Source organism: Gorilla gorilla, chromosome 11, assembly GCF_029281585.2.
Source record: "Gorilla gorilla gorilla isolate KB3781 chromosome 11, NHGRI_mGorGor1-v2.1_pri, whole genome shotgun sequence".
Taxonomy (NCBI): domain Eukaryota; kingdom Metazoa; phylum Chordata; class Mammalia; order Primates; family Hominidae; genus Gorilla; species Gorilla gorilla.
Window position 1 is genome coordinate 105,164,923 of NC_073235.2, and position 14,818 is coordinate 105,179,740.

Genomic DNA, 14,818 nt, shown 5'->3' on the forward strand with positions numbered 1-14,818 from the left:
CTGAGATTACAGTCACGTGCCACCACGCCCAGCTAATTTTGTATATTTATTAGAGACAGGGTTTCACCGTGTTAGCCAGAATGGTCTCAAACTCCCGACCTCTGGTGATCTGCCTGCCTTGGCCTCCCAAAATGCTGGGATTATAGGCGACAGGTGTGAGCCACCGCGCCCGGCCTATTTTCTGTTCTAATTTGTGAAAGCTATTTGTATTAGCCATAGGTCAAAAATTTGGTTTGCACTACTTTTGTATAGGTCAAATTAGTTTCAAATATAAACTCTTATACCTTGTATATCAGCAAATCAAGGAAGTTAGACACTGGCAATTCTAATTATAAATTTTCTCACTTTACGCATACCTGAGGACAGTCTTCTGCTTTTATCTCCCCTCATCTCTGTATTTCCCATGTCCTCTAGTATGATGTTTATACCTCTCTCAAAAGTCAGCTAAAGCTTTTATTTTGAATGCTTTCAAACTTTTCTTGAGTGGTAAGAAAAAAAAACCTTGATGGCCCACCTTGATTTGGCCACCTTTCGCCTCCTGTGTCATTCGGCTCAACCTTCTGCATGCATCTTCTCATCTCCAGTCTCTACTAATAATTTCCTCAAAATTATAATTCATCCCATAGTTACGCTAACTCTACGTTTTATTTTACTGAGTCTTACCCTCCATGTCTCCTTAGCTTCCTTTTCTTGTACTGTATAACAATTTTTTTTCTTCGTTTCCTTCTATCATCTCCCTTATAAATAACTGTCACTCCCAAGGAATGACAATGACAGCAAAGAACCCATGATAATTGGAGAGCAGTTCTGAATCTTTGATCCTTTATTTGAACATCATATTCTGCCTTATACCTTAGGCTCAAGGACTTTTACTGATATGACTCAGACTACCCCAGGAAGATATGTGCCATTACTAGGGCATGCCTCTTAATGGAGGCCTTTGGAACAACCTAAAAGCTTATATTCTTTTTACTATTTGGCCATTGGAACTTAATTGATAACATACCTTTTGAGTAGGCACTATGCATCTAGAATTATGGAAATACAGAAAACATATACCGTGGTTCTTCCTTTCATAAAACATAACGTCTGGTTGTATGAATATACATTCCATAAATATATATTTCATGATGTTATAAAACTACAGGGGAGATTTTTTAATTAACTTATAAACCAAAATAATGAACATTTATAAAAATTATATCTCATCCACACACATTTTTCAGTAGGCTTAATTCACGTAAAACTAACACTTATCAAGTTATTAATTGACACTTGATTATTTGATTAGACTTTTTAACCTTTAGAAAAATGTACGTTTGGAAGAAAATGAAAAACAACTCAGACTTTAAAATCAGAGGTGTTAAATTTGGAGAGACAGTTTGTCATAAATGTACGTTCTCAATGTGATACTTTTTTTCTTTCTTTAAGCAACCTGTCACATAATAGGCGTGTGCCAAAAATTGGTCCTTATCCAGATTATTCTTCCTCCTCATACATTGAAGACTCTATCCATCATACTGACAGCATCGTGAAGAATATTTCCTCTGAGCATTCTATGTCCAGCACACCTTTGACTATAGGGGAAAAAAACCGAAATTCAATTAACTATGAACGACAGCAAGCACAAGCTCGAATCCCCAGCCCTGAAACAAGTGTCACCAGCCTCTCCACCAACACAACAACCACAAACACCACAGGCCTCACGCCAAGTACTGGCATGACTACTATATCTGAGATGCCATACCCAGATGAAACAAATCTGCATACCACAAATGTTGCACAGTCAATTGGGCCAACCCCTGTCTGCTTACAGCTGACAGAAGAAGACTTGGAAACCAACAAGCTAGACCCAAAAGAAGTTGATAAGAACCTCAAGGAAAGCTCTGATGAGAATCTCATGGAGCACTCTCTTAAACAGTTCAGTGGCCCAGACCCACTGAGCAGTACTAGTTCTAGCTTGCTTTACCCACTCATAAAACTTGCAGTAGAAGCAACTGGACAGCAGGACTTCACACAGGCTGCAAATGGCCAAGCATGTTTGATTCCTGATGTTCTGCCTACTCAGATCTATCCTCTCCCCAAGCAGCAGAACCTTCCCAAGAGACCTACTAGTTTGCCTTTGAACACCAAAAATTCAACAAAAGAGCCCCGGCTAAAATTTGGCAGCAAGCACAAATCAAACTTGAAACAAGTCGAAACTGGAGTTGCCAAGATGAATACAATCAATGCAGCAGAACCTCATGTGGTGACAGTCACCATGAATGGTGTGGCAGGTAGAAACCACAGTGTTAACTCCCATGCTGCCACAACCCAATATGCCAATGGGACAGTACTATCTGGCCAAACAACCAACATAGTGACACATAGGGCCCAAGAAATGTTGCAGAATCAGTTTATCGGTGAGGACACCCGGCTGAATATTAATTCCAGTCCTGATGAGCATGAGCCTTTACTGAGACGAGAGCAACAAGCTGGCCATGATGAAGGTGTTCTGGATCGTCTTGTGGACAGGAGGGAACGGCCACTAGAAGGTGGCCGAACTAATTCCAATAACAACAACAGCAATCCATGTTCAGAACAAGATGTTCTTGCACAGGGTGTTCCAAGCACAGCAGCAGATCCTGGGCCATCAAAGCCCAGAAGAGCACAGAGGCCTAATTCTCTGGATCTTTCAGCCACAAATGTCCTGGATGGCAGCAGTATACAGAGTAAGTGGAGGGATCATATAATCTCTCCTGTGTGTCTTTTGGGGCCATTTAAATAACTAGAATCAACTAATAGATATATTTCAACTAGTGATTATTTACCTTTACCACTTTTGTAAATGATCCATTTGAGGCGGGGCACAGTGGCTCACACCTGTAATCCTAGCACTTTGGGAGGCCAAGGGAGGTGGATCACCTGAGGTCAGGAGTTCAAGACCAACCTGGCCAACGTGGCGAAACCCCATCTCTACTAAAAAATAAAAAAAATTAGGCCAGGCGCGGTGGCTCACGCCTATAATCCCAGCACTTTGGGAGGCCAAGGCAGGCAGATTACTTGAGATCAGGAGTTCAAGACCAGCCTGGCCAACATGGTGAAACCCCATCTCTAAAAAATACAAAAATTAGCCAGGCGTGGTTGTGTGCACCTGTAATCCCAGCCGAGATCACGACACTTCACTCTAGCCTGGGCAAAAAAGCGAAACTCCATCTCAGTAATGAAATAAAATAAGCCATTTGGGCCAGGCGTGGTGGCTCATGCCTATAATTCCAGCACTTTGTGAGGCCAGGGCAGGTGGATCACCTGAGGTCAGGAGTTCAAGACCAGCCTGACCAACATGGTGAAACCCCGTCTCTACTAAAAATGCAAAAATGGCCAGGCACGGTGGCTCATGCCTATAACCCAGCACTTTGGAAGGCTGAGGCAGGTGGATCACGAGGTCAAGAGTTCAAGATCAGCCTGGCCAAGATGGTGAAACCCCCGTGTCTACTAAAAATACAAAAAATTAGCCACGTGTGGTGGTGGGCACCTGTAATCCCAGCTACTCGGAAGGCTGAGGCAGAGAATTGCTTGAACCCAGGAGGCAGAGGTTGCAATGAGCCGAGACTATGCCACTGCACTCCAGCCTGGGTGACAGAGTGAAACTCTGTCTCAAAAAAAAAAAAAAACACACACACATACACAAATTAGCTGGGTGTGGTGGTGCCCACCTGTAATCCCAGCTACTTGGGAGGCTGAGGCAGGAGAATCGCCTTAACCCAGGAGGCGGAGGTTGCAGTGAGCTGAGATTGCGCCATTGTACTCCAGCCTGGGCAGCAAGAGCGAAACTCCGTCTCAGGAAAAAAAATAAATAAGCCATTTGGTTGGGCCTCAAAGGTAATTAGACTATTGTAAAGAAAAAAGTAATATTTTTGTCATTGATAATTAAAAAGTCAGTGTCACAATAGTCAGAATAATTACCCAATTTAATATGTGCTTTATGTGGCTGCTGCTTTATAATGCAACTCACATACTTGCTATGAAAAGTTGAAATAAAGTAAATACAGTTCAAGAGCTCCAAGTAATGTTATACCAGTATAATCTTTGAAACATTTTATTGCATATATTAATATTGATTATGTCTGCATTTAGGTTTTATCAAACTAACCTTAATAAATCTTAAAGATCCAGAGAAATTTTGGGAAAATTACTATAAAGAAACTGTAGGCTAGGCACGGTGGCTCACGCCTGTAATCCCAGTGCTGTGGAAGACTGAGGTGGGTGGGTCACTTGAGGCCAGGAGTTCAAGACTAGCCTGGGCAACATAGCAAAACTCCATCTCTACAAAAAATTTAAAACTTAGTGTGGTGTGGTGGTGTGCACCTGTAGTCCTAGCTACTTGGGAGGCTGAGGCAGGAGGATCACTTGAGCCCAGCTGTTCAAGTCTGTAGTGAGCCATAATCATACCACTGTACTTCAGCCTGGACAAGAGAGTAAGACTCTGAAAAACAAAACCAAAAAAAAAACTAAGATTCTTCTTAGTTTCTTAGTATCATCTTTTTCAAGAGTTATGTGTTGAGTCTCTCACATACCTACACTTTTTTTTTTTTTTTTGAGACAAGGTCTCACTGTTGCCCAGGCTGGAGTGCAGTGGCAAGATCATGGCTCACTGCAGCCTCAGCCTCCCAGGCTCAGGTCATCCTCCCGCCTCAGCCTCCCAAGTAGCTGGGACTCTATACCTATACTATGATACTATGAGCCCCATAGCCTCGTAGACAAATAACTTAAATTGATGTTTGATTTCTTGCCCTAAAGGGATTGCAACACAAAACGGGGGAGCTTACCAAAATCTGTAACAGTTATTGTTATACAAAATGATTTATTATTATTATTATTATTATTTTTTATTTTTTTTTTTATTTTTATTTTTTTTGAGACAGAGTCTTACTGTGTCGCCCAGGCTGGATCATGCAATGGCACAATCTCGGCTCACTGCAACCTCTGCCTCCCGGGTTCAAGTGATTCTCCTGCCTCAGCCTCCCAAGTAGCTGGGATTACAGACATGTGCCACCATGCCCTGCTAATTATTGTATTTTAGTAAAGGAGGGGTTTCGCCATGTTGGCCAGGCTGGTCTCGAACACCTGACTTCAGGTGATCCACCCACCTCGGTGTCCCACAGTGCTGGCATTACAGGCGTGAGCCACTGCGCCCAGCCTATTTCTCTTTTAGACTAAGGCATTTATGAAAAAAAGTTATGTTTTATTGTCAAGGGCTACAAAATGGGCTTGAAGGAAGGGTACAGGTCTCAAAACACAATCAGTAAAATTTAGCCCCTTACTTGAGTGGCTTGTATTACAGATCAGTTGACAGACCCTTATTGCAGGGCTCTGAGTCAGTAAGACATCGTGTCAGATAGGCCAGGCATGGTGGCTTACGCCTGTAATCCCCGCACTTTGGGAGGCTGAGGCGGGCGAATCACCTGAGGTCGGGAGTTCGAGACCAACCTGACCAACATGGAGAAACCCAGTCTCTACTAAAAATACAAAAGTAGCCAGACGTGGTGGCACATGCCTGTAATCCCAGTTACTTGGGAGGCTGAGGCAGGTGACTTGCTTGAACCTGGGAGGCAGAGGTTGCGGTGAGCCGAGATCATGTCATTGCACTCCAGCCTGGCAACAAGAATGAAACTCCATCTCAAAAAAAAAAAAAAAAAAAAAAAAATCTTGTCAGATATAGGAAGAGGAAATTATTAGAATGTTTGTACTCTAATATTTCTGTTATTCTTCTGAAAAATATTGTATGCCAGGTGCCTTTAAAATTTGATCCAGGCTGGGCATGGTGGCTCACACCTGTAATCCCAGCACTTAGGGAGGCTGAGTCGGGCACATTGCCTGAGCTCAGGAGTTTGAGACCACCCTCGGCAAGATGGTGAAACCCCCCGTCTCTACTAAAATACAAAAAATTAGCTGGGCATGGTGGCATGCACCTGTAGTCCCGGCTACTTGAGAGGCTGAGGCGTGAAAATCACTTGAGCCCGGGAAACAGAGGTTGCAGTGAGTCAAGATCATGCCACTGCACTCCAGCCTGGGCTACAGAGTGAGACTCCATCCCCCCCCCCCCCAAAAAAAAAAAAAAATTTGATCCACCTTGAGCATTAAATACAATTAAATACAATGATTAAGTACATTTTACCAAGTTAAGATCGCTACCAAAACCAGAAGATTTGAGAATACAGCTGAGAAGTTTAAATGTTCTCCTGTGTTTTGTGTGTGTGTGTTTTCCCTTGCCTTGTAAAATAAGTCAATCAGTTATTAAAACATTTGGGTTAAAGAGTCTCAAAAATAAGTTGGTTAAGCTTTTCCTAGAAAAACATTGCCTGGCATTATTAATTTCAAGAAATGTTCATTAGCACCCTCCTGAGACATTGGTTTGACCTTTTCTTGAGTTACATCCCTTACCCGTTATTTCTTAAGTTTGTTAAATAGTTCATTTTTCTGCACTTTTATTTTCAGTAGGTGAGTCAACACAAGATGGCAAATCAGGATCAGGTGAAAAGATCAAGAAACGTGTGAAAACTCCCTATTCTCTTAAGCGGTGGCGCCCCTCCACCTGGGTCATCTCCACTGAATCACTGGACTGTGAAGTCAACAATAATGGCAGTAACAGGGCAGTTCATTCCAAATCCAGCACTGCTGTTTACCTTGCAGAAGGAGGCACTGCCACAACCATGGTGTCTAAAGATATAGGAATGAACTGTCTGTGAAATGTTTTCAAGCCTATGGAGTGAAATTATTTTTTGCATCATTTAAACATGCAGAAGATGTTTAAAAATTAAAAAAAAAACTGCTTTATCCTCCTGTCAGCACCCCCTCCCACCCCTGCAACAAGGACTTGCTTTAAATAGATTTCAGCTATGCAGAAAAATTTAGCTTATGCTTCCATATTTTTAAATTTTGTTTTTTAAGTTTTGCACTTTTGTTTAGTCTCGCTAAAGTTATATTCGTCTGTTATGACCACAGAGTTATATGTGTGTGTATCAAAAGTGGTCTCAAAATATTTTTTTAAGAAAAAAAGCAAAAACAATGTATTGCTGATAATCAGTTCGGACCAGTTTCTTAAGGTCATTAAAACAGAAGCAAATTAAGACAGGTTTGACTGCAGTGGTGTCTGGTATCCATGTTTTATTTCTGGGCACAAGCTAGTTTTTATGTTGATACGTTCCTGAACATATTATCTTGTTGGACATCTTTTCTCTTGTGTTTTGTTTGAATGTGCAATAGTTTATAGGCCACAAATAAGCTTTCTTGTAAGCTCTCTTCCTAACAGGGCACATATTCTTCCATAATATAAACACTTTTCTGCCCCATCTCCCATACTTTTGAAGGTCAGTTCTATGACAGTGAATTTTGCACAGGAGAAGCAGCTACCTGATTTCTTACTTTCTCTCTCCTTATCATGGAGAATACAGAAACATTGTCTGAAAGGGCTCTAAAGAAGGAACTACCAAAACCTGACTTGAAATGCCATTTCTTTTAACCTTCCAAATCCTAAATGTTTCCTTCCAGGCATTTTAATAAACTTATTTGCTTCTGGTTTGGGGAGTTCATAAGAGAGAATAGAACAAAATACAGGACATCAAATATTAGCCATTTCCCATTTTATTTTATTTTTCTATGTAGGTTCAAGTTCCATGTTCATTTATTTAAGAAATACATTTTTATTGGTAAGCTTATAGAGCTACACTTATGGAATTTTTAAGTAGGTAAATAAATGGTTAAGACAAAATAGTGTTATAGCCTTCATTCTCTGAATAGGCCATCTTTGACTCATAAAATCACTTACTGTTTATTATAACTTCAGAAGTAATTTATAGTTCTGAACCTATAGTATCTTTTACCCTATTCCCAAGCAAAGACTGGTGACTTTATCTGAAAATGATTCCTCTTCCCATGACCTAAAACACTGTGAGGAAAAACCATTCAAGTGGCATGCCAAGTCCCTATGAAGGAAGGGCTGCTATCAAACCTACCTTTTTTGAGCAAACTGAGACTAAACTTCTCTCTTTTCAAAATTGTGTTATCTTCCTTAATCCTATTTTCATAATTTTTCCTTTTGCCAGTTTTTCACATTATCTTTGATATGTGAGCAACATTTATTATTTACATTAGAGTATACCTTTTAGTAATAACATGACTTGAAATCATATTATTTTTAAAAGCCCTTTGCTTCTTTCATTACTTATAATCTCCTCTAAAACAACCTCTGCGTGTTTTTTTTTAAATAAAGCACTTTCTGTCAAATAATGGACTTTTTTCTAAACAGAAATTATTTTCTATTAATTTGCAAACTGATGATTTCACTTTTTTTACTTTTTTTTCGATTATCAGAGTACTTAGTAAATGTTATATAGTTTAGTTCTAAGATAGTTCCAGGGATTAAAAGGTTAAGAGGAAAACACAAATCACCAAATTTCTGATTTATGTTTTTATCTCCTGAACAATATTTTCTCACTCATATTCCTCTATCTTATCACTTAGCTAAAGACAGCCTAAATTTCCCAATTTTCTGTCCAAAATATTTGTGATTTACTTGTATATAAGCCTTCTCATTTGCCATGTGCTGTGATCTTACAAGTTAGATGTTACTATACCTACCATTTATTCAGCTGGATTGCTGAACACAGTTCTGGATTCATAGAATTAAGAATATCTTGTTAGTGCCCAGGATTTCCACGTTTTGTGTTTTATTGGCCCTTTTCTTGATTCAGCCCCTTAATCGATTTTCAGTCTTCTGGCACGTAATTTTTTTCACAGTTCTTATTCTTCTATTAACAAATTATTTTTATCTTTCCTAGTACATTTTCACTTAGTTCTCTTGCCCTTAAATATCTTTCACATGCATTTTAGGATATTCTTTTCAAATATTTGTAGGACAACTTTGAATCAAAATAAATTATATTCCTTCTCCAATTTGAAGCATTGAGGATAAATGACCATTTGAGGTCTAACTGATCTTTTCCTGCCAGAAGAGTTATCTTACGTTCTGCTATATTTGTATTTGGGCCAGTTGATTGTAGGTTGTCCAACATTTTTTAATATTGGGAAAATTATGATAAAATGCTTTAAAAATTAATATGCCAGATTAAAATAACTGAATAGTTTACTATTTCATTCAAGCATGTTTAAAACAAATAATTTCCTTTCACCAGTTTTTCTTAGTAAACTCCTGAAAAAGTAGGAAAGGTGGAAAGTATATATCATTTTTATAAATTTTAAATTGTACATCAGATTTTTAAAATCTGTAATATACAAGCAAGCAAAATTATTTTAAATGACTTAATTGTATGCTAATACTCATCTGATAATAAATGCTTCTTAAAGTTGACATTTAACTGCTATCACAAAATTTTATATGTAGAAAAGTGGGGTCCTTTTGAATAAAAGATCATTCAACTAAAAATATTAAAATTTATTTCACTGGATGGTAATGTAACCTTAAAAGCATCATAATAGGTAAAGTCTAATATTAGTTCCCTTAACAAAATCCTAACTGTATACCAGAATTAGGTCACTGAAAGAACTTGATTTGAATTACGTTTAGACAAAAATGATTTAATTGTAAATTCTTAAAACTTTCTAAATGCATAATTGGCAAAAAAAAAAAAACCAACAAAACCCACTGTTACCAGTGTAGGAAGTTACGAGAAGGCACATACTGAATGCTGAAGTATACATATGCTATTTCTCTTAAACCTCAGAGCAACCATATGAGCATTGTAATTAATATTCCCATTGTAATTAATATTCCCATTTTACAGATGAGGAAACTGAAACTAAGAGAAGCTAAGTAATATGCCCAAGGTCCACATCTAGTAACAGACAAAGCTGGGATTTCAGTCTATGTGTGCCTCTCTCCACATCTCTCATCCATACCACACTGCCTACATGCAATATGACAGGATGTGTAATGGGCTAACGTTTATTTAAAAAATTCAGGCCAGGTGCAGTGGCTTATGCCTATAATCCCAGCACTTTGGGAGGCCGAGCCGGGTGGATCATGAGGTCAGACGTTCAACACCAGCCTGGCCAAGATGGTGAAACTCCGTCTCTATTAAAAATATTTTTAAAAAATTAACTGAGCATGGTGGTGGGCGCCTGTAGTCCCAGCTACTCAGGAGGCTAAGGCAGGAGAATCTCTTGAACCTGAGAGGTGGAGGTTGCAGTGAGCTGAGATCGCGCCACTGCACTGCAGCCTAGGCGACAGAGCAAGACTGTCTCAAAAAAAAAAAAACATAAAAATTCAGTCACTATACTCTGGCACAATTTTCATTTGTATATGAGCCAAACCACATACCTTAATGATTTGGGAAGTTAGGCAAATATGAGATATGTAGACATATCTATGCTGATTGTTGCTTGAGAAATAATTACTAATTCAAGACAAAACTCAATCCTATATCTTCCATCATGAATCTTAAAATCATTTCGCTTCACTTCTAACATTCTTACATTGCAGAACTAATGGTAAAGTAAATTTTACGGAAAAAGTTAAGATAGCTTTGGGAACAGAGACCTTTCCCTAAATTGATTCCATAGCAGATTTGGGGGAATTAACAAAGAATTTCAGTCTCATCAATCCTTTGAATCCATCTTCAAAACTTCTGCTTTTAATAACTCTAGAAAATTTACTAATCTATAGAACTAATTGAGTAGGATATAGGAAGGATACAAGGATATAATGTCCTTTTTATAAAACAGTATAGCTTCTTTACATGTATCCACTTGTTCCAGAAAATGTGCATTGGTTCTGAATGTGAAAATATTTAAAGAGAGAAAGGAACACTCAAGTAAGTGTGGGCTTCAGTGGGAATTATCACAAAACATTGGCAAGTATTTTTATTTAAATTATTTTCAAATTTGACTTCTACAGCCAAATGGAATTGGTAGGCTGTAGCTGTTACACTGAAATTTCCAGTCTTTGTAAGTGCCTCCTGAAAGTCATTTAAAATGGAAAAATATTTCAATTAACTTTTCCTTTTTTCATATTTATGGACATGAATATTTTATTGGAGATCATTAACTCCTAGAATTTGAGATTATATTTCTATACAACATTTTATAAAGTTATGTTGAACTTACTACCTGTTATGTGCAGGTTATTATGTAACTATTCACAGATTGCTTCATATATTGCTTTATCTTCCCAGCTAACTTCTTAAAGTTAAAATCTGGACACACATGTTGATTATCTAGACCAGTCATTCTAGAAATTGTAACACTCCCACATAAACCCCAGGAGACTTTTTCAGAATGCAATGTTTCTAAATGTACTGTTACTGGCAGTTTACTCTCCAGCATATAAGGTTGCATTTTAACTTTTAGATTATGAACTGTGCAAACTTTACCCAAAACTATCTTGCATGATTCCCTCCTAAATATATTCCTTGATTAAGTAAATCTGGCAAATCCCTGTTTGAGCTAGTTACATAAAATTTGTTATCAAGAGAAGGCTTTTCTACAAGTTTCCAGATTAACATAAAGAAAAGAGGGAATCACAGGGCATTTAAGTGCACCTTCCCATTACTTTCCTTAAATCACCTCATAGTTAGGCTGGGCGCAGTGGCTCACGCCTGTAATCCCAGCACTTTGGGAGGCCGAGACGGTGGATCACGAGGTCAGGAGACTGAGATCATCCTGGCTAACACGATGAAACCTCATCTCTACTAAAAATACAAATAATTAGCCAGGCATGGTCGCACGCGCCTGTAGTCCCAGCTACTCCGGAGGCAGAGATAGGAGAATCGTTTGCACCCGGGAGGCGGAGGTTGTTGCAGTGAGCCGAGATCGCGCCAATGCACTCCAGCCTGGGCGACAGAGTGAGACTCCATCTCAAAAACAAACAAACAAACAAACAAAAAATCACCTCATAGTTTATGTCTGACTTACTCCAAACCTCAGTTATCTGATTTGTAGTCTGTGTCAGGAAAGTTTTCTTCATATCTATTCTGTCTCCCTCCTCTTTGATTTTAAATTTTTTTCTTTTACCCAGTAGGACAAAAAAGAGAGCAGTTGGTCATCATCCCCAATATTCTTAGTCTTCAATATGCTTCAGGCCTCTCAATGAACACTTAAGTCTCAATTCTTCAGACAAAATTGCTTAAGCTCTTTCTCCTCAGTCCTATTTTAATGACTTTATATTTAAGAATATAGAATTATATTTTCTTTTATATTCAAATTCATTACTCCAGTTAAGTAATAGTTTGATAGTTTGATAGAATCGAGAGTTAAGATGTTTCTATTTGAAAGTGGATTCAACCATCAGACCACCGGCAAATCGGCACTTAATTTTTGTGCTATCTAACATTTTCTATTGTGGAATTTTATGATTTTATATTCTCATTAGTTATAACTAAAAAGCCATGCATACAGAATTGTATATCATTTTGCCATTAAAATTTTTTAACTTATATTGCAGCAAGCTTAGTTTTATGATTGAGCCACAATCTTTTACATTTTTTTGTATGAAATACTAAACACTAAATGCAAGATTAACTTTCAAAAGCAAACCCTACATTAATCAGGTATTATCTATGGACATTTTTGTAGACCACTTTTGAAATACTTATTATTTTGCAACATAGACTGGACTATACAACTTTCATTTAACTTTTAGGTGACTGATTTAAGTTGAGTGTGCATATAGAGAAAAACCTAGAAATTTATCTCATGGCAGATACATTTGAAAGTACTTCAGAAGAATTTATGCTGTATATTAAAACTAGGCTCAAAATAAATCTATCATATCTTTAAAAGTCCAATTCTATTATTACTGTGATGTTTGTAGTGTTACTATTAAACATTGTGAACATACACATTTTTAAAACAACTTGAAACCCATTTTAAAATCTGGGTAAGAGAGAAGGAATCTTCAGAACAAAATCACATCGTTAGGGTGTCCAGTTTATGATTGAATTTTTAAGCAAATTACTGTATTTGAAACTACAACTTGATTTGGTTTTCAGTTTTAAAAGGCAACATGTGGGTTTTATCCATTTTATTTATACCTTTAGATTTCAGAAACATCTTCATGTTTTAGATGCATTCTACAGACATCATATTACTTAAAAACTCAGGGCCCCTTTCATCTCTTTGTACACTGAAAAAGTTCAATTGTTAGCAAGTAAGCAATTAGATCCAGTTGAATATTTAAAGTGTTTGTTGCACAGTTCATTTAATGTTTCATCTTATTTGACTTTTTCACATAGATATAATATCAGATTTCATTAATTATAAAAAGTTGCCCAGTTCTGTAATTACTGAACAGAGGGAATGACTCAACTAATTGGCTACATGTTGCAACAAATTTAGGCCTTTAGAGTTGAAGCACTGACTTAAAACGACTTACATTTCTGTTCTTTGGTCAAATGACCATACATGATATGGGACAAATTGTTTCATTTTGTTTGTTTTTTAATAAGGGAACTTGGTAAAGTAGTTCCTGTCAGATAGGATTTTCTCAAGAGACAATTTAACGTTATAAAGCCTTCTAAAAGTGAACTAAATATTTTATAACTTTAGTAATAGCTTGGATGGTTTTGAGAAAATAACCTGTATTTATCACATTGTCAAACAGAATTTTTCTTTGAATCAGACAAGTTCAAGCTCTAAATTGATGTGCTATATACTTAAAATCCTAGGAAGTTATCTGTAACCAGTCTCTTGTCTCAGGCTCTTCACCTTGTTACCAATCCTCGTAAGTATGTAAAGGAAACATATTTTTAAAGAAGCTTAACAGTAAGAAAAAATTACTAAAAGATGCAATTCAAAGATAGGTCCCAGTTTAACATTGAATTGCTTGACTTCTGTGGCTTTTCTTTTTCTGGCCACATTTATTTATTTAAGCAATTTTTGTATGCCTTGTTATTTCATTTCCATAGAGATTATATTGTATCAGTGTTTATGTAAGCTGGAATCATCCTCAGTTTTTTGCTGATAATTTTTCAAATAAAGATACATGGATAATTGTAAAATACACTAACTCTTAGGGTATTGTAGTAGCTGAAACATGGAGATGTGTAGCTGTCATGGTCTTTCTGAATGGACAGGAGAAACATAAGCTACAGAGTATTCACTTCTGAGGATGCTTTTCTGGAAAAAGAAAGGCTAGAAAATACTCGCACTTCCTCAGAACCCTCTTTCTTGTTAACGGGTATCTTTTGTTGGTGTGTTTTGCTCTTACATTACAGATAGACTACCATATATGACTTTATGAATAATTTCAGTTATTTTGCTTTTGTATAAGCTGTCTGAAGCCTTGCTATGCTGTATAAGTTGTGTTTGATGGATCAGTGTGAGTATAAAATAAAGCAAATCACTTTTCTTTTGTATTATCTATGGATGCCACTATGAAAGCTGACATTAAGCCACTAAAGAGTTTTCTATGAATAAGTGTAAGTAAATGCTTTGATATATATAAACCTAAATAAAAAGATTGTATTGATACAGAGACATTGGAGAAGGAGATTTTAAGGCAGTTCTTTAGGTTTAAAAAGGCTTGCTGTAAAATGGTGCATTATTCCGTTTATTAAAGATCATATTAATGACAATAGTAATTGTGTTTTTTTATTTTAAGAGGTCACCAGAAATTGTTAGTATGATAATTAGGGAGTTTGCACTAGAATAGTAAATGTTCTATCTAATATGACTTTCATAACTCAGTATGATACATCAAAAAAAAAAAAAAAAAAACTAAATTGGCCGGGCGCAGTAGCTTACGCCTGTAATCCCAGCACTTTGGGAGGCCGAGGCGGGTGGATCACGAGGTCAGGAGATCGAGACCATCCTGGCTAGCAGG

At 37.4% G+C, this 14,818-nt stretch overlaps 1 protein-coding gene across 4 annotated transcripts in view; it reads left to right on the forward strand.

Moving 5' to 3' along the window:
* BMPR2 (bone morphogenetic protein receptor type 2) overlaps positions 1–14,572 on the forward strand; it is a 188,560-nt gene extending 173,988 nt beyond the window's left edge. For 3 of the 4 annotated variants that reach the window (XM_019022494.4, XM_063695101.1, XM_063695102.1), the window contains 2 exons: positions 1,432–2,711; positions 6,478–14,572. In XM_019022494.4, the coding sequence (XP_018878039.2) occupies positions 1,432–2,711; positions 6,478–6,728 (1,531 nt within the window). In that variant the 3' untranslated portion in view covers positions 6,729–14,572. The remainder of the gene's footprint in view (positions 1–1,431; positions 2,712–6,477) is intronic. The other variant, XM_019022495.4, reaches the window with a different exon arrangement.
* The last annotated feature ends 246 nt before the right edge of the window (positions 14,573–14,818 follow it).